This window comes from Pristis pectinata, chromosome 6 (genome assembly GCF_009764475.1).
Source record: "Pristis pectinata isolate sPriPec2 chromosome 6, sPriPec2.1.pri, whole genome shotgun sequence".
Lineage (NCBI taxonomy): Eukaryota > Metazoa > Chordata > Chondrichthyes > Rhinopristiformes > Pristidae > Pristis > Pristis pectinata.
In genome coordinates this window covers 49,372,834-49,392,562 of record NC_067410.1, presented here as the reverse complement: position 1 = coordinate 49,392,562, position 19,729 = coordinate 49,372,834, and the positions used below count along the sequence as shown (strand labels likewise).

General features: G+C 41.5%; 1 protein-coding gene across 3 annotated transcripts in view; it reads left to right on the top strand.

The window, feature by feature from the left end:
• The window catches only part of dock3 (dedicator of cytokinesis 3), an 822,502-nt gene that overhangs the window by 663,824 nt on the left and 138,949 nt on the right, over window positions 1-19,729 (top strand). For 2 of the 3 annotated variants that reach the window (XM_052017226.1, XM_052017224.1), the window contains exons 26-28: window positions 3,777-3,923; window positions 5,160-5,258; window positions 17,360-17,454. In XM_052017226.1, coding sequence (XP_051873186.1) covers window positions 3,777-3,923; window positions 5,160-5,258; window positions 17,360-17,454 — 341 coding nt within the window. The remainder of the gene's footprint in view (window positions 1-3,776; window positions 3,924-5,159; window positions 5,259-17,359; window positions 17,455-19,729) is intronic. The other variant, XM_052017225.1, reaches the window with a different exon arrangement.

The window sequence follows — 19,729 nt, the reverse complement described above, 5'->3', positions numbered from 1 at the left end:
TTACCTATGATTGCAAGAACATAAGAAATAGAAGTAGGAGTAGGCTATTCAGCCCTTTGCACTTGCTCTGCCATTTAATAAGGTCATGGCTAATCTTTTCCCTCAATGTCACTTTCTTGTACTAACCCCACATCCTCTAATATCCAAAATATGCCAATCCCTCTTGAATATACTCAGTGACTAGCCTCCACTGCCCTCTTGGACAGAGAACCCCTTGGTCATTTTATTCTCATTTCATTCCTGAATGGCTGACCATTCCATGATCTTTAGTTCTAGATATCCCAGCCAGTGTATGTTATTCCTGCATCTATCCTGTCAAGCCCTGAAGAGTTGTGTATAATTCGATGAGATCTTGTCTCATCATTCCAAGCTCGAGGGAGTATAGACCCAGCCTATTTAATTTCTTCACACAGAACAATCTTCCCATCCCAGATATCAGTCTGGTGAACTTTTGTTACGCTCCCTGTATCACAATTATATCCTTGCTTAGACAAGGAGATTAGACCTGCATGCAATATTCCAGCTGCAGGATCAACAGAGCCTATATAATTTGAGCAAGATATCTATTCTCTTGTACTCAAATTCTCCTGTAATAAAGACCACCATATCACTGCCTTTCTGATTGCTTGCTATACCTGTTTGTTAGCCTTCAATTATTTATGTACAACGACACCCAGGTCCCTTGGGATACCATCACCTTTTAATCTCTCAATGTTTAAAAAATACTCCAATTTACAATTTAGTCCTTTCCCAATCTTTATTCCATTGTCACCATCTCCATCCCTCTCTTTGACACTTGTCTGAAACTAAATCAGATGGTTCACAAATGGTTTAAAATTTGATCCTGAGCTGAAGTTTAGGCCATAAATCTATGCCAACCAGTTTAAAACATTGTCTCACCTCTTCTGCTACTGAAAACCTCATCCATGCTTTTACACAGAAGCACAATACTACAAATTTGAATATTTGAAATGAAAACAATACAAGCTGGAAATACTCAGCAGGCCAGGCAGCATCTGTAGAAAGAGAAACAGATCAATGACCTTTCATCAGATCCTTTCATTGATCCAAAATATTAACTCAGTTTCTCTCTCTCCATAGATGCTGCCTGATCTGCCCTGTATGTACATTGTTTTATGTTTTAATTTTGTTCATGCCTTTGTTACCTTTCAACTTTTCCAATGCACTGCTAAATGGCCTCCTGTTTTCTCCTCTCTATAAACTTGACATCACCCAAAGATCCTCTTCACCATCATCTTTCTGCATGCAAACCTACTTTGGCTGTAGGATAAGCAGCATCTCAATTTTAGAATTCTCAACTCTGTTTTCAGTCAGTCACTGGTCTCATCTTTTACTTTCTCTATTTTTCTTCAGCCCTATAATATTTTTAAGATAATTATTTTTCAGCTAATTCTGGCTTTTTGATGAAACCCAGTATTAATCACTGCAGCACTGGCATTTGTGCCTTTGGTAGCCTAAATTCCCTCAATCTTTCTGTTTCTGTGCACTTCTTTCCTCCTTTAAGATGCCCCTTGAAGCTGACCTCTCGGTTATCTGCCCTAATATATCCCCTATGAGTTTCAAAATCAGCTTTTGTTTAGTAACAATTCTACCTTTGGATGTTTCTCACAACAGCAAAAGTTTCATATAAATGTTGTTCTGTCTTGCCAGTGATCAGTTCAAACTCTGCTTAAATTGATAAGCTACTGACCTCAATAAAGAACAACAACAACCTGCATTTAAATACCAGCATTTGATGTAGGGAGAGTGCTTCAAAGGATTGATATCAAAACACATGAAGGGATTTGGGACCGGTGACCAAAAAAACAAATAATTAGCTTTTATGTAATAGTTTAAAGAAGAGAGAGAGACATACAGAGATAGGGAAGTTTAGGGAGAGAATTGCAATTGTAAATGCACAAGTTGCCAGAACTGGTGGAGTCAGAAATATTACAAGATTTAACATAGGCAGGATAGGAGCACCAAATGTCAGTGTCAGGTCAACATCCCCAGCATTCAGGCTCTAATTACCCTCATCTAACTCTGATAGATAGGCCACATTGTTCACATAACTGACAGGCACTTTACTCTAAACTTCATCACAGCAAGAGATTACCAGGAGGAAAGGGAAAATGATTCAAGAATATTCTCAAAGACTCCTTGAAAAATTGTAACGTCATCACCGATTTGTTGGAGTCCCCCAGCCATAACCGATAAAAACGAGGAAGGAGCTTCCATGAAGGCACTGAGAACCTTGAGTCTTCATTGGGAGTAAAGCCCAGCAAAAACAGGAAGGAATGCACCAGTTTTTTTACTGCCGACCCATGCATCTTATTAGGCTGCCCCCACCCTACCCGTGGCAGAGACTACAGATCTGACAGTGACTTCATCGGCCACCTCAGAACCTACAGAACTGATGTGGAAGCAAGACATTCTCAACCCCAAGGAATTACCTCAGAGGAATTGGAGGAAGGTTGAAGGAAGTTACAGAATGATGAGGCTGTGGACAGATTTGAAAGCTGGGGATGAGATTTTTAAAACCGTGCATTGCCAGACCAGTAGCCATTGTTGGTCAGGGAACAAAAGGGTGATGTGCGATGAAGACCTGTGCAGGTTAAGATGCAGAGTGCAGACTGAGAAATGAATACATGAGCTGATACTAAAGGAGAGCTGAGAGCAGTTCTCATTTTTAGCCCAGCATTTGATGGTCTGAGATGATGAATCCCCAATAAAAATGAGGTCATGGGAAACTCTCCAGTAGTTGGATTCAATGGTTGACAAACAAGATGCTGCCCACATTTGTTATAGACTGGTTATCACCAGGGGAGTTCCTCATAGAAGTGCCTTTGAACCATCTGCTTTATCATAAAGTCAGTAATAGGGCTGATTACTGTAGTTCATCATCTTAGAGCTTCATTCATTGTACCTTCAGTAATGAAGTAGTGAATACCGGGCTTCACAAGAACCTAGGCAACATCCATGCTTGAACTAAAAAGTGACATTGGCACCACTTAAAGCCAATAACCATTATCATCAAGAAAATCACAACCATCTGCTTGGCACCTCACTACCCGAAGCAAAGCATAATTTTGCTAGGGCTCCCACCCTTAACGTTCTTGGGATTGCTACTGATCAAAAACGGGATCACTTACATCAATACCATGGGCATGAGTAAGATACATACTGGTGTCTCTGCAGCATGTTGCTTGCCTTCTCATCCCTTATTGCCTTCCCACCATATGCATACCAATGCAGGAGAGTGATGAAATATTCAGTGCTTATGTAAATCATCAGCACTGCAACAACACTCAGGAAACTTAGCTCAATTTGAGATAAAGGGACTCACTTAATTGAAACCTGTGCCACTGATTCAATCCACTGATACTAAAAGTGCAACATACTAGTCTCAATCAAATGTACTGTAACCTTCTATTTCCTACTTTATGACCGTAAGCCCTGGATGGTCTTAAATATGGATTCTTTCGGGTCTACTGTTTTATACTGAGCAAAAAGCAAGCTCCATTTAAACCTTAGTTATTTATCCTGTTTAGCAACAATAACTTGATTTTTGTATTGCCTTTAACATAGTAAAACATCCCAGGGCACTTCACAGGAGAATCGAACAAAGTATGATGAGGTGTAAGATCTCATTATGATAAAACATTGTTAACAGAATATAGGTGTTAGAATACTAGAAAATTTGCTATGAACAATTATTTTATACTCTTTGTACATGTATTTTTGTAGCAATAAATATGTAATTATGTATGATCCAGGAATACTCAATATCAGAAGAGGTAGAAATGATGGTCGAGAGTCTCCTTGATGTCCTTCTACAGACCCTGCTTGCTATCATGAATAAGTCCCAGATGGCGGAGGCGGTAAGAGGACAGCGCTGCCCACAGTGCACAGCAGAGATAACTGTTAGTAACTAACAAATCTTTTTATGAATACTCACCCATGCATGGATTTTCCTTTCCTCCACATGTCTTTCCAACTCTTCATAGTGTATGTCTCTTCTTCTGATGTACTCCCATCCATGTGTAGGTATGTTTATTACTTTCCAGTTCATAAAGGCAAATTGTCATCTGATCAGAATCTAATGAGTTAATTTACATATTTTTCATGGTTTTTAGCTTACGATAGAATTAATTGATAATGTAAATAAATTTCTGTTTCAACCTGATCTTCTATAACTTTTTACTGGAATTTTTATTCACCAAATTATCATTTGTCCATTACATCAAATAAGTGATGCTGTGGTGGGTCTCATATTAGTGAGCCCTCACTGCATGATTTGATGACAGTGCCTCTTCATTCTAAAAACTGTGAATATGAAACACTCATTTCCATAACAAGCAGCAGCATTACTAACAATTGATTGATTAATTCATAGTATATATAATAGGACAGAATTGTGCCATTAATTTTGTAATTGGTTTTCAGTTATTCCAGATGCCAAATGTGTTAAAATGATAGCTGAATAATTAATATATGTTTTGAGGTATTAAACAAAATTGCAGGTTGGCTGATTTCATGAAGGTCACAGAGCTAAATATGGATTTACGAATTCACTCAATATTCAACCTTCCATAAAAATCCTCCAGTTCTTTTTTTTACCTTTCTTAGCCTAGGGCTTCCAAATCCATTACAGCTCTCCCACAAATACCTTGGTGACGGTTGGCTCAGGACAAATGTTGAGTTTAATTCTAGATGGCTTTATGCTGAACAACCACTAGGGAAACTTAATATTATGCAAAAATAAATAGTAAAACAAAACTAAATAGAATTAGCAAAATTGAATTAGTTCCACCTACGGCACTTTACTCCTTTGCAGTTGCATAAAATATATCAAATCTCCATTCACCTGCTTTTTTTCTTTCCCTCCGACAAAAAGAAACTTCTGTATATTTTTATAGATTACAGAGGTTAGGTCTGGAGCCAAGGAATAGGAAACATTAATGCTGTATAGCTTAAAATGGCCATGGCTTGTGGCTTTCCTGACCTAATAGATGTTGTCTTATGGTATTGTTCTATTACTTAGTTATGATAAATGGGTGTGCAACATATCCATTTCTGTTAATACACTTGAATGGGTGTGCCATATGCTGTATCACTACCTGAGTCACTGATGGTTGTAATTTACTCTGGTTCTCTAGGGTGAGTATGTCACCTGCCTATTGTCCCTGCTTCGACAAATGGGAGATAACCACTACCAACACTTGCTAGATAATTTCCAGAGCAAGGAGGAGCTCAAGGTAAAAATTACTTAACTTTTGTAGTTCTTTGTGTGAAGTAAAAGTATAAATATTAAATATGGCAGGGTTTTGCCATTGTGTTCTCTTTTGTCTCAGAGCTGGCTCTGATCCAACACAAAGTGTTGAAATTACTTAACACATAATTGTACTGTTCTCTCATTTTAGAGTGTTATATTGTGTGCCATATTGTATATGATAGGGATCCAGCTGTTGTTGAGAGTAAGCATAGAGGACCAGATTCTTGCATGTATCCTATGGTAAGGGGCAAACAGTAAACAAATGTCAGATTCATATATCCACATTTTTTGAGCCTACATTTGATAAATCTTAGTCCATTTTCACTAAGAACTATTAATAGTATTGGATGAATCAGGATGTAGAAATATAATCAGGTTGTGCCTATATTTTCGAATGAATTATGAAAATACATTTAAAGCTTTATAGTACTCTCATAGGACACAGTGAGACATTTGGTTGTGTGTTTTGCATGTGTAACAAGCACACCACTAAACCATGCAGAATGTAATGAAAAGTTGATGTCTCCTGTGTGGTTGATATTCTTATATGCAGTTATCACACAGTGCAGATCATGCATGTGGGCTAAGTCCTACTCCCGTGCCATTTAAAGGAATTTTCAGTTACTTGCAGATTAGATGGGGAGTTGGTTGGAGCAGAACTCATCGGAAATGGCACAGCAACAGTTTGGCATGTTCTGACTATTTCTCAGATGGAGCTTCCTATTTCTTACCTAAAGACAATGCTTTGGTCATGGTCCTGCTGGGCCTCTAGCACAGACAGGAGAGGCCAAAGGCAAGGGTCCCTGGCAGAGGAAGCCAAAAGAGTAGGGGAGAAGGTCCCTGGCTTGTAGAACCTATTGCCCACATCAACCTGAAAGGAGCAGTAAATCTGGAAGTGAAGATTTTCTGTCAGTGATTACAGAGATTTATCACCTTCTCTATGGAGAAACAAAGCTCCTGCTACACACATGTACCCAGACTGTTGAGGTGCAGGTCATGGTTGCCCTCAATTTTTTATCTACCAGATCATTCCAGGCAGTCATGCCTGACATATGACGCATCTCCCAATTTGCAGCACACCACAAGGAGAGAGGAATTGATTCCCTCTTATAGATTGGAAGCTTTCCAAAGGTTCAGCAAGTTATATGCTCCTCTCATGTGGTTTCCTACTTGTCAACCAAGAGATTTTCATCATGTGGAAAGGCTAGCACTCCCTGAACATCCAGATTCTGTGTGACCAACAGCAAAAGAATCTTATGGTCCGTTCTGTCCTTCCAGAAAGAACACACAGCTCGTTCATCATGAGGCAACCTACTGTGTCTGCCATATAACAAGGGCAATGACCAATGAACGATAGCTCTTGAGGGACAAAAAATCATCCCTTTTGTCTTTGGTATGATGGAGAATGCAATTACAACTGCACCAACAAAGTCACAAGGAGCAGAGTGGAGACTGCCATATGGTAGTCCTTAAGGTGTGATTCACTGCCTGGACTCTAGTACCCCGTAGTGAGGATCTAAAGCTTTGTTGTCACCTGTTACATGCCATGGCACTTTGGCAATCACAAAGTACAAACCTTGACAGCTACACAGCAGCAAGTGGAGAAGGCGGAAGAAAAGACAGTGTCAGGTGCCATCTAAGGGAAGCCTCTCTGGATGGTATCAGCTTGCACCTTATAGCCCTGAGGTAAATATGAAAACTGCACTTTACTGAATTAGCTGAGAGCACACATCAAGAGGTGGTCCATGCCTGAATGCAAAAAGATTATGCCATTATTTGGACTTGGAAAGAAAATGTACCTTTGCACTACAATTGTACCATCTGCATTGTTAACCCTTGCAAACACACCTTGACATTACCATTGCCCTTCTCCCCCAGCAACAACCTGCAGAATATCATTATCCAGAAATTACCTGGGCCAGGCAAATTGGGAGGTGTGTCATATATTAGGTGAGGCCACCTGGAATGAACTGGTGGATTAGTAGTTTAGGGCAACCTTGACCTGTATCCCACAGACGTCTGTAGTGGGAGCTCTCCCTACCAAAGGTACTTAATTACTGTGGCTGCAAAAGCATGTAAAAGGCTGCATATGCTGCAGGAAAACCACTCTACAAAACCTAGGCATGTCAGAGAAGCAAGGGAAATTCTCTACAGTTGCAGACATGATAAATGCTTCACCTCATTCAATACCAAGCAGTCTACTGCATTTCCACCCCAATGAACCAGTCTTAGCTTTCACTGCAGTCCCACTTTGACAAAATACTTGCACTTTGAACCAAGTAACAACCTGTTGGCAACAACTTTCCAAAACTTTCTCCCAGGCACAAGGCTTGACCACCTAAAACTATAAGCACAGCTGTCACTGGTGGACTCCAAATCACAAAGCATCCTCACTAGACATGTCTTTTCCCTTTACTCAATCAATCAATACACATCTTGCAGCTGCCCCCATAACAGCACTGTCAGAGTTCTTGCATCAGAAGCACTAGAGTGGGTCAGGAAAATACATTTAGAAATGGGAAATAAATGCTGAGTTCTCAGGGATTCCCACCACCCAAGAGAAGCTATAAATAAAGAGAAACCCAAACCCCCAAAGTGAAACAGTTCTTATTTTGTCGTCTCTCTTACTAAGGGCCTCATCAGATCATGAAGAATCATCCAAATAAATATGCAGAAAAATGTATACATTTGCTCAGGACCGAACTGTATAATCACTGACTAATTATATTTGTGTATTCTTCGGTGCCTGACTTCCATATGCCTTTATGTACCCTGCTGCTAAGCAATGGTTTTGTTCACTCACTTGGGGAGGAGGAAGGTACAAATGGCTCTGTCGCACAATCTCAAGAAGCTCTGCCTTCAACTGCACCATTTTGTCACAGGTGACTGGAGTATGGCCTGGATGAGAGTCAACTACAAAGACATATAGGGTCATGAATGCTGTCATCCCGAGAGCCACTACAAATCCCCTGGGAAGGGCATCTGCTGGCCTAGCAAATGAAAATCAAAAGATAACTGCAGATGCTGGAATTCTGAAACAAAAATTGTTGGAGGAATTTGTATGTTTGACCTGCACCCTGAATCTGGCTTTCACGTGGGCCCCAGTCGCCCTGTTAATTACAGCTTAGATCAGGACAGGATACAAATAAAATCTCTTGTAAAGCAGTGGTGAATTTTTCTGAACAAGTCGGTTTATTCAGGCCTGTTACAGTGTACACTGGGGAGCACTTCAAGTGAGAGCTCAAAGATACTCCACTGATCCAAAAGACTTCCAGCAATTTATAGTATTCATGTTACCATAGTTAGATGCAGATTTCACAATTTCATCAGTAACCCACTTCTCTTTGTAGTATTTGATCTTTGTTTTATCTCTTCAAGGGTTGCCTCTAACTGTCTGACAAATGGGACTTCCTTTGCCAGACAGCAGAATCCCCCAATCTCCATGCAATTAGGTTCTCTTGTTTATGGTTTTGTCCTTCTGTAGTGACTCAGCTTATCTGATGATCAGTTGTCCTGCACTTAAACTGTATTCTAACCTCCATTTGTTTATCTCTGCTCCAGCCAGCTATGTCCTGTAATCTAAACACTTCTCTGCTCTTAGTAGTAGCCTGTTTCCTCCAAGTGACCTTTAAACCATCTCCACTATTGGCCTATTTTCCCATCATCCCTTTCTAATTTAAGTTGACAAACTTTCCTGATTTTCTTATAATTCCTAAGATTTATTCTTCAGAAATAAAAACTGCTGGAAACACTCAGGAGGTCAGAAAGTATTTTTGGAAAGAGAAACAAAGTTAACATGTCTGGTCAAAGATGTTAATTCTCTTTCTCTTTCCACAGGTGTGGCCTGACTTGCTGACTGGTGCCAGCATTTTCTGTTTTTGCTAGTGCAGCAATCTACTAGAGGAAAGCAGCAGAATTAGATTCCACTGTAATCTGTAACCTCAGGGCGCAGTATGCGCTCACTGTACTATTGCTATCAAGCCAGGGACGTACCCTAGTTCAGCAAGGAATTCAGATGGGCTGTTAGTAGCAACCCCAGTCTAAAAATGAAGCTGCAACACAGGACTACATGTAACAGGCAGAGCCAAATGATCCCAAACCAGCACATCAGATCAAAGCTCTGCATCCTGCTGTATCTAGTCAGGAGTGGTGGTGAAGAAATAAATGGTGGAAAGCAAACAGAAGAACATTTTTGTCTCAATAATGTGAGTGCAAAGAGAAAACTGAAGCTTTGGTAGCCATGTGCAGCCAGAAGTATTCAGTGGATGACCCACCTTGACTTCCTCCTGATATCCCCACCATCAAAGAAGCCAACTTGTTTCACTCTACATAATATCAACAAATGCTTAGAACACTGCATACAGGAAAAGCTTTGAGACCAGGCGTCATCCAACTGTTATACTGAAAACCTGCACTCCAGAACTAGCTGCATCTCTAGCCAAGTAGTTCCCAGTACAGTTACACCATTGACATGGGTCTCGGAATGACAGTATTCATGACCCTGTATCTCCAACCGTGCCCTTGTAGTGGACTCTCATCCAGGCCATACTCCAGTCACTTGTGACTTGATGAAGGCGGGGCAGTAGATGTGGTTTATATGGACTTCAGTAAGGTCTTTGATAAGGTTCCACATGGTAGGCTGCTCTGGAAGGTTAGATCGCATGGAATCCAGGGAGATCTGACTAATTGGATACACAACTGGCTTGATGGTAGAAAGGAAAGGGTGATGGTGGAAGATTGTTTCTCAGACTGGAGGCTCATGACTAGTGGTGTGCCTAAAGGGTAGGTGCTGGGCCCATTGTTGTTTGTCATCTGTATCAAAAATTTGGATAGGAATGTACAGGGCATGGTTAGTAAGTTTGCAGATAACACTAAAGTAGATGGTATAGTGGACAATGAAGAAGGTTATCAAAAAAAAGGGGGATCTTGATCAGCTGAGTAAGTGGGCCAAGGAATGGCAAATGGAGTTTAATTCGGATAAGTGCAAGGTGTGGCACTTTGGAAAGTCAACTCCAGGTACCACTTTCACAGTGAACGGCAGGGCCCTGGGGGGTGCTGTAGAACAGAGGGACCTTGGAGTACAAGTACATGGTTCACTGAAAGTGGAGTCACAGGTAGACAGGGTGGTGAAAAAGGCTTTTGGACAGTAACCTTCAGGGCATTGAGTATAAAAGTTGGGAGGTCAAGGTGCAGGACACTGGTGAGGCTGCACTTGGAGCGTTGTGTTCAGCTTTGGTCGTCCTGCTACAGGAAAGATGTTATTAAACTGGAGAGAGTGCAGAAAAAATTTACAAGGATGCTGCCAGGCCTTGAGGGACAGAGTTATTGGGAGAGCTTGGACAAGCTAGAACTTTGTTCCTTGGAGCATAGGAGACTGAGGGATGATCTTATAGAGGTGTATAAAATCACGAGGGGCATTGATAGGGTGAATGCACTCAGTCTTTTTCCCAGGGCTGGAGAATCAAAAACTAGAGGGCATAGGTTTAAGGTGAGATGGGAAAGATTTATTAGGAACTTGAGGGGCTACTTTGAAACACAAAGGGTGGTATGTATGTGAAATCAGCTGCCAGAGGAAGTGGTTGAGGCAGGTACAATAACAACTGTTAAAAGACAGTTGGATAGGTACATGGATTGAAAAGGTTTAGAAGGTTATGGGCCAAACGCTGGCAAATGGGACTAGCTTGGATGGGGCATCTTGGTTGGTATGGAGCAGTTGGGCCGAAGGGCCTGTTTCTATGCTCTATAACTCTATGACATCTATCTAACAATGTGGGAAACTGGCTAATAGACCCTGAATACAAAGCAGGACTAATTCAATCCAGGTATTACCGTCCAGTCAGTTAACTCTCAATCATCATCAAAGTAATGAAAGATATTGTCAATAGTATTATCAAGCAATTGCTTTACAATATTGTGATCAATGAGCTTAGTTTGGGTCCATTCACCTCTGGACTTCATTCTGGACCATGATCCAAACACAGAACAGTACAGTACAGGAACGCCCTTTTGACCCACAGTGTCTGTGGCAACCATGATGCAAATTGAAACTAATCCCATCTGCAAATAAAACATTGGTCTTCCTTTTCAAGGACCAAGGAGCTGAATTTTAAAGGTGAGGTGACAGTCTCTGCCTTTGACATTCCAATGGCTAAAGTTATAACTTCTGCAAAGGAAGATGGTTGTGGTTGGAAGTCAATAATCCCAGACCCAAGACATTACTGCAGAGCTCCTCAAGGCAGTGCTCTATGCCCAATCATCTTCAGCTGCTTTATCAATGATCTTCCTTCCGTCATAAGGTCAGAGGTGAGGATGTCTGCTGATGAAATGCCTCAAGAAAATGATGCACTCCCTCCTGTATGCAGCAAGATCTAAACAACATTTGGCAAGTTCTGATGAAAGGTCTTTGACTTGTAATGTTAACTGGGTTTCTCTGTCCACAGATGCTGCCTGACTAGTGATTTTTTTCTCATCATTCAGACATGGGCTGACAAGTGACAAGTAACATTTGCATTACAAAATGTGTTAGACAACAACCATCTCCAACTAGAGGGACAAACATACCCCTGACATTCGGTGACAATACCATTGTGGAATCTCCTACCATCAACATCCTACGGTTATCCTTGTTTAGAAACCCACCCATAGAAGTCACATAAATATTGTGGCTGCTAGAACAAGTCAGAGGCTGGTTGTCCTCCAGTGAGAGATTCACCTGTTTTGATGTCCCAGAACCTTTTCACCCTCCACTTTTACCTGGATCAGAACAGTTCCAACAATACTCAAGAAGCTTGACACCAAAAAACAAAGCGTCCCTTTTAATTAGCACCCCATCCGTCACTTTCATTCTTGGTTCAAATAGGTGGTTCACCACAATCACCACCACTCAATGCAATTAAAGATGGACATTGAATGTTGGCCTCACTAGTAATGCTTCAATTCTTCAAACCCTCTGCTGACAATGAAATACTGAATCGTGACAGCAATAATTTGAGCTGGCATGGCAAAAACTGGGCTTAGATAGCAAGGCAGATCTTCCACCCCCACTCTCCCTGTACTGCAATGGAGACTGTAACCTCTATCATGTTATTGCCATTGTTTTATCTGTGATCACTGCAATGGAGCTGACCATCTCTTTCATCCTAGGCTCAGTGCAAAACTGTATTCCCCCATACTCCTCAACATCTCCAACAGTCAAGACAAGGTCTCAAGTATTTTCAGATGTATGTCCTTTGTCGATAAGCTGTCCCATTGTTCTTCATTGCTGAACTGGTGCACAGCATCAGTCTCCAGGGAGCTGACACGCACATTACACTTATCCCCTTGCTTGACTTAAGACTCATGCCCGGTGTCTCACCTTTCACAGATCCCATCTCTATGCTATCCTGTACTGTTTATGAAATAAGAAAGACACCAGGAATTTCCTTGGTGAGAAGATATTATGGGATGAGGAAGCAATGGTATTTGAATAAGAAGATCAAATATGAGGAGACATTTAGATTTAGATTTAGTTTATTGTGATATACACCAGCGTGCAATGAAATTCCTTGCTCGCCTGAAGTTCACAGAGTAAACATTATACATACAGTATAAATACAACAATAAACAAAACAATGAGTGCAAAACAGAATGGTGCAAAGATAGTAGTGCAGTCTTAAGTAGTGCAAAAAGAAATGCTAAAATGACAATAACAGAATAACCAACAGTGGTAGAATTAAGAGTGTGAGAACGTGGCTGTCATGTGATTGTGGAGGTCGTGGCTGTCTCGTGACAACACTGCCCCCACCTGGTCAGATGACAGCACTGCCCCTACTTGGTCGGAAGACACACCACTGTCAACCAAGGTTTGGCTCCACCCCCACCCATCCGGACACACTTGACCATTGGTCCCTTTAAGCACCTTTGTACCTGGCACGCTTGACCATTGGCCCTTTTGAACTACCTGGGCTGAACCACCCCCAGCCCTCCAGCACCATAAAGAGTGCCACATGTGCTTGGTTCTCTCTCTTTTGTCTCTGAGGGATGCCTTGTTGGTAAGCTGTGTACTGTTTAAGAGAAATTAGTTAAGGGCCCCTGGGAGCATAGAGCCGTGCCTGCACTGAGTTGAGGGGTGGGAGGCATCGTATTGTTTCTTCCTTGATCATTTGTTCCCAGTTCGTGGTGTGTGTGTGCACCTTACCTTGTTGTGATTCCCCCGCGCTCACGATTACCTGTGCGTGTATGTGTATGTGTGTATTGTTCCCATTACCCTTTCCCCGCCTTTACCTTTGTAAATAAGTCATTTAAACCCAAGACTGTGTTCAGTGTCCTTGTCCTTCGAGACCCCTCGAACTTGTCTCACAACACAGCACCACCGGGAAGAGGATGTGAAAGGTGATTGGTTCAGAAGTCTGATAGCAGTGGGGAAGAAACTGCTGGTTATTTGGGCTTTCAAGCTCCCAGAAAGTAGAATAGAGAAAAGGGAATGGCCAGGGGGGCAGGCATCCTTGATATTATTAGCCTTCCTGAAGCAAGTAAAGCTGGAGTGGGTGGATCAATGATCTCCTATCTTTTACTAGGTTGGCTAGGACTGTTGGAAAGGATTTAAATTGGTTTGGCAGGGGGATGGGAACCAGAGTGATAGGTCAAGGTTGGTTCATTTAGTGTACAAGTAGATGCAGAGTGTAGAAAGACTGTGAGGAAGGATAGGCAGTTGAAAGGGCAAAATTGCAGTTAGTTGGATGGGCTGAAGTGTGTCTATTTCAATGCGAGAAGTATCAGGAACAAGGCTGATGGACCTAGAGCATGGGTAAGTACATGGAACTATGACGTGGTGGCCATTACAGAGACTTGGCTGTCACAAGGGCAGGAATGGCTGCTGGATATTCCGGGGTTTAGATGTTTAAAAAGGGACAGGGACAGAGGTAAAAGAGGTGGGGGAGCGGCTTTGCTGATCAGGGACAGTGTCACAGCTGTAGAAAGGGAGGATGTCCCGGAGGCATCGTCTACTGAGTCAGTGTGGGTGGAAGTCAGAAACAGGAAGGGAGCGATCACTCTATTGGGAGTATTCTACAGACACCAGCCACCCCCCCCCCCCCCCTCCGATCCCCAATAGCAGCAGAGACACTGAGGAACAGATTGGGAGGCAGAATTTGGAAAGGTGCAAAAATAACAGGGTTGTTGTCATGGGTGATTTCAACTTCCCTAATATTGATTGGCACCTCCTTAGTGTAAAGGGGATAGGTGGTGCAGAGTTTGTTAGGTGTGTCCCTGACACAGTATGTGGACAAGACGACTACAGGAGAGGCCATTCTAGGCAAGAGCCTGATCAGGTTCCAAATCTCTCAGTGGGATAGCATTTTGGAGATAGTGGCCATAACTTCTTGACTTTTATCATAGCCTTGGGGAGGGATAGGAGCAGATGATATGGGAAAGTATTTAACTGGGGGAGGTGGAATTATGATGCTATTAGGCATGAACTTGGGAACGTAAATTGGGAACAGATGTTCTTGGGGAAGTGCACAGTGGAAATGTGGTGGTTGTTTAGGGAGTACTTGCATGGGGTTCTGGATAGGTTTGTCCCATTGAGGCAGGGTAAGGATGGGAGAGTGAAGGATCCGTGGTTGACAAGAGATGTAGAATATCTTGTCAAGAGGAAGAAAAGCTTACCCGAGGTTTATAAAGCATGGATCGACAGGGCTCTGGAGAGTTACAAGGTAGCCAGGAGGGAGCTTAAGAATGCACTTAGGAGAGCTCGAAAGGGGCATGGGAAGTCCTTGGCGAGTGGGACCCTAGTCAGTTTAAGATGAATGTTGGTACCAGTGCTCCAGCAAGTTGGAATGGAGCGCAGGGACTGAGGCCCCAGCAAGTGGGAAGAGAGCAAGGAAAACATTACACAGTTTTAAAATTCGTCAGTGCAATTATGTGACATACCAAATACCGTTGAATGCAGCCAGCTCATAGACACCCGCCACTGTAACAATCATCTGTGTGTTGCTGATGTCCTGGGTCAAGATCAATGATTTGGTATTATTCTTCCATTCTCCAGGAATTCCATCCTTCCAGGAATGAACAGTACTTATTATTTGTTTCAGTGTAATCTTGAACCACAATGGCCTCTTTTGTGATGTCAAGCTAAAGTTTTAGCCTGCATTCACTCCAGCCTGACAACAATGCAACTGATACTTATATAATTATTCTCCAGACAGCATCAATCTCCTTGTGGCAAGCAACTCCTTTTGCTAATCAGTCTTTCTAATGTCAATCAAATGGGATACTTAGAGCATCAGAAGCAAATGGCTCAATAGATGCGTGGCCACAGTGAATCCCAAAAGTTTTGTGACAGTCAATGAGATTTGATGGAATGGCATCCTCAATTCTCTGATTAAATGCCATGCCTAGAGCTAATGGGAAAATAATAATCCCTTAAATTGAAGAATATTTAACCTCATTGACTGCGTGGCTCAATAAAGTTTCAGTCTTGGTACTAAGATGAAGCTAAATATTGATCTTCCTCTTCAACATTTTGATTTGAATGTTTACTCCTGTGTGGCAGCCACAGATGATTTAGCTCCATGAGCTTCCAAAGAAAGGTTTACCAGTAAATTTTCAACATTTTCAGGTGTTGACAGACCATTTCTATTGTTAATGGCCTGTCAACCCCTGAAGCAATAGTTCTCTAAGGAGCAGGCCATAATTCTAGAATAGCTGATTTGTGTACAATTAATTCTAAAGCTTGTAACTTTACAACATTCTTGTATCCAGTGGTAATAGAGTCTACAATTCCATTGCTGGTAGTTACACAAAATTAATACACCTTGATTTAATAGAATGTGCTAGCTGTCATCATATTTATGAAAAATACTGTGTTGTTGCATGAGGATTACAATTGATGATAATGGATGTGATGAACCCCTGACATCATCACGCCCCACCTTGTTCCAGAAGAGTCAAAAATTCAATTAAAGATGGCCATTACTCCCACCCTCTTTTTATGCACCTGCACACCCCAATGATGACTTAGTGTACATTCCAGGATGTTTGAGATGATGACTTTTATTAATGGCTATGAGGCAGGACTGAAACAAACATAAAATAGAAAACATCCTAAAGTGCTTATTAAGGTATCTGATATGGTACTTACACCATATAAATCACCACAAGAACATTCTGAGTTTAGAAAAAGAATGAAATTAATTATTTTCAGCTGAAATTCCCAGTCTTCTGCAAAGAATAATGGTACTAATACTGTACCATTAGTTTGACACGTGCCCCCTGTACATGACTCCATTCTTATCTAGCGCATGCATGTAGGAGAGTTCAAAGCAGCACTAGCTTCCTAGCTGCTTGTTGTTATCCCTATGCAATTTTCTTATGTTTGTATAGACTAGTTTTGTATAGTCTAGTTGGCAATACCAATTAAGATAAGATCTCTTTATTAGTCACATTTACATCGAAACACACAGTGAAATACATCTTTTGCGTAGAGTGTTCTGGGGGCAGCCCGCAAGTGTCACCACGCTTCCGGCGCCAACATAGCATGCCCACAACTTCCTAACCCATACATCTTTGGAATGTGGGAGGAAACCAGAGCACCTGGAGGAAACAAATGCAGACACAGGGGGAACATACAAACTCCTTACAGACAGTGGCCGGAATTGACCCTGGGTCACTGGCGATGTGATAATGTTATGCTAACCGCTACACTCCTGCAGGATGAGAGTGCTCTCTGCATATCTATGATATAGGTCCTACTTTCAGCAAGTTCACGTATACCCTCTGTCCCTTTGGTCTGAAAATAATTTGTAATTTCATCAACTTCTAAACAAGCAACAAAACCATCCCCCCACCTTCACCCCACCTGTAAACCCCCTCACCCTTATTGCCTGTTTCTGCAACTGTTACCTATTCCCTCCCCACACCCACCCTAATAATTAGATGATATTCAATCAGCATCTCTGAGTTAACTATTTGATTTGTTGTTCTCTGAAGTTCTTATTGTTTGACTCCTCATAGCATTTTATCATATCAAGGCTCCTACACAGCCAACTGACAGGGATACTTAAAGGCAACTCACCAAATCACTTCATGTCTTCCTTTATCTCTTAGGATTTCTTCTTAAAAATATTCTGCGTGTTCCGTAATTTAATGAAGTTGAGCGTATATCCACGTGATTGGATGGTGATGAGACTACTAACCAGCAAGTAAGTTGCCCATATCTTTTCAAGAACACACAGGTTTAGAATGATCCAAACTATATCTGACAGAAGTAAGTTCTCACTGTGCCTGATAAATGGTAATATAAAGAATGAAGGATATTTTCCTCTTCCCCCCACTAATCTTCCCTTCCCCATCCTCTCTTGACAGACTCTGTCACAGGTGGGGCTGGAGATATTTGACGTGGCAGGCAGGTGGGTAGTTTGGGAGGCAGTGCACTGCTTCTACCATTTATACTGGGCTTTTATGTACTCTAAGCAAACGGACAAAATTCTCAGTGCTCCTCCATTTTCAGCAATTACTGGGCAGAAATTACCATAGCTCAATGGGAACATTCAAGAAAACTCTCTTGAAATATTTCTTCTGTCCACCTGATAATTTCTTGCTGTTGTGGAGTTCAGAGTAGAGTGTGTGTTTTGGAAATCTGATGCCTGGCACATAGATGGTGGTCAGACCATCAGGATTGACTGAGTGTAATTTGGGCCTTGAAACAAGTCATTCTCATCAAACCAGCCCTGGTGTTTTCTGGTGGGGAAGCTAATAGTTTCTTCACAGGTGCTAATTATGGTGGATTTGAGGGTGGTCCAGCATTCCAAGGACACTCTGGAGCTCCTGTTGCTTGGGTGTTTTCAGGTTGTCAGTGAGGTGCTGTCTGAGAGATAGCTTTCAGTAAACTTTCTGTTGCAGGTATTGTTTTAAGGCCAGGCTAATGGAGATAACAGAACAGACAGCAATCAATGCAACAATCGTCTGTACCTTCCATGATACAAATGATGTGGACATCCTGGGTTGGATGATAACATAATCCAACAGGTGTCAGTGACTTGCCACCCTACCCACCCCATGACCAGATGCAGACCTGGTCAGAGATTGTTACCACTTTACACTGATGTCAGTGTGTGCAAGAGAGAGCTTTCAAGAGTTAGGTCCACCCTTACCCCAGTGCAGGTTGTTAGTGAAGTCTGATGCTGAGCACACAATCTAGGCCAATAGAGCAGTTCATTTCTAAGGAATTGCTGTTTTATCAAGGAGTTGTCCTTCCACTAAATGGGTGAAGTGAGATGTCATATGTCTATTCACTGAAAACAATTGCTAGCACATTGATAACTTCTCTATTGCCACTTGACCTTGGCTGTGCATCTGTCAAGACTCTTCCTGTGTGCAAAATGGCTCTTCAAAAAACTGTTCATTTTAAAAATGCTGCTTCGGCAATAATTTTTTTTCTACATGCAACTGATGAGTGTTTCCAAGAATTGCCTGAAGAGAATTTAGACAGATAGACTGTGAAACCATGTAAGCATATCAATGTTTAAAATAATGACTGCCATAACTTGTTAAGGTGAGGTCCTGGCTACATTCTCAAGTAGACAAAAAGTGTCCAAAGGGCAGTTCATCACCACCTTTTAAAGGGAAATAAATGTTGGTCTTTTTAGGGATGCCCATGTCCATAAAAGAATATGTCAAACCAGAAATGCTTCCAAGTATCTTGTCCAGTTTTTTTGCTCAACCAGCATTTCTAAAACAGATAATCTGGTGAGTACTATATTGCTGTTTATGGTAGCTGGCATGTTCAGATTGGTTGCTGAATTTCCAGATTACAACAATGACTTCACTTCAAACCAATAATGACATTGTTATAAAGTGCTTCAGGACATTGTGAGCATGTGAAGGTCACTGTAGAAATCTGACTTTCTTCTTATTAGGACTGATGTGTAGTAAATTCCATGAATTCTGGAATTTTGTAATAAGGTTAGAGGGACCTTGAAATGTAGTTCAGGTTCAACAATAATGTGAAAAGAAAAGGAAGTTGGCATCTTGCATCACACCTATTCTTCTCCATCAGATACTGATCCAAATGCAGTGCAATTCAAATGATTACAAAAATATAGGGATAGAATATATTTTTATATAATATATAGAAATATAGGGATAAAAAATAGGGATAGAAGTAGATCACCTTGTCTGCTCTGCTACTGTATTTGACAAGATGATGGTTTATCCAATTATACCCTCAATTCCTCATTCCCTTCTAACCAGGGTAACCTTGCATCCTCTTGCTTATTAAGTATCTATCTCCTCTGCTTTTAAAATATTCCTGCTCTGCTTCCACCAGCCTTTGAGGATGAGAGTTCCAAAGACTCACAACCTTCTTGTGAGGAAAAATATTGCCTCAGATCTACCTTAGATGGGCATCCCCTAACATTAAACAGTGACCCCAGGTCCTAGGTTCTCCCATGAGGAAATGTCCTCTCCACATCCACC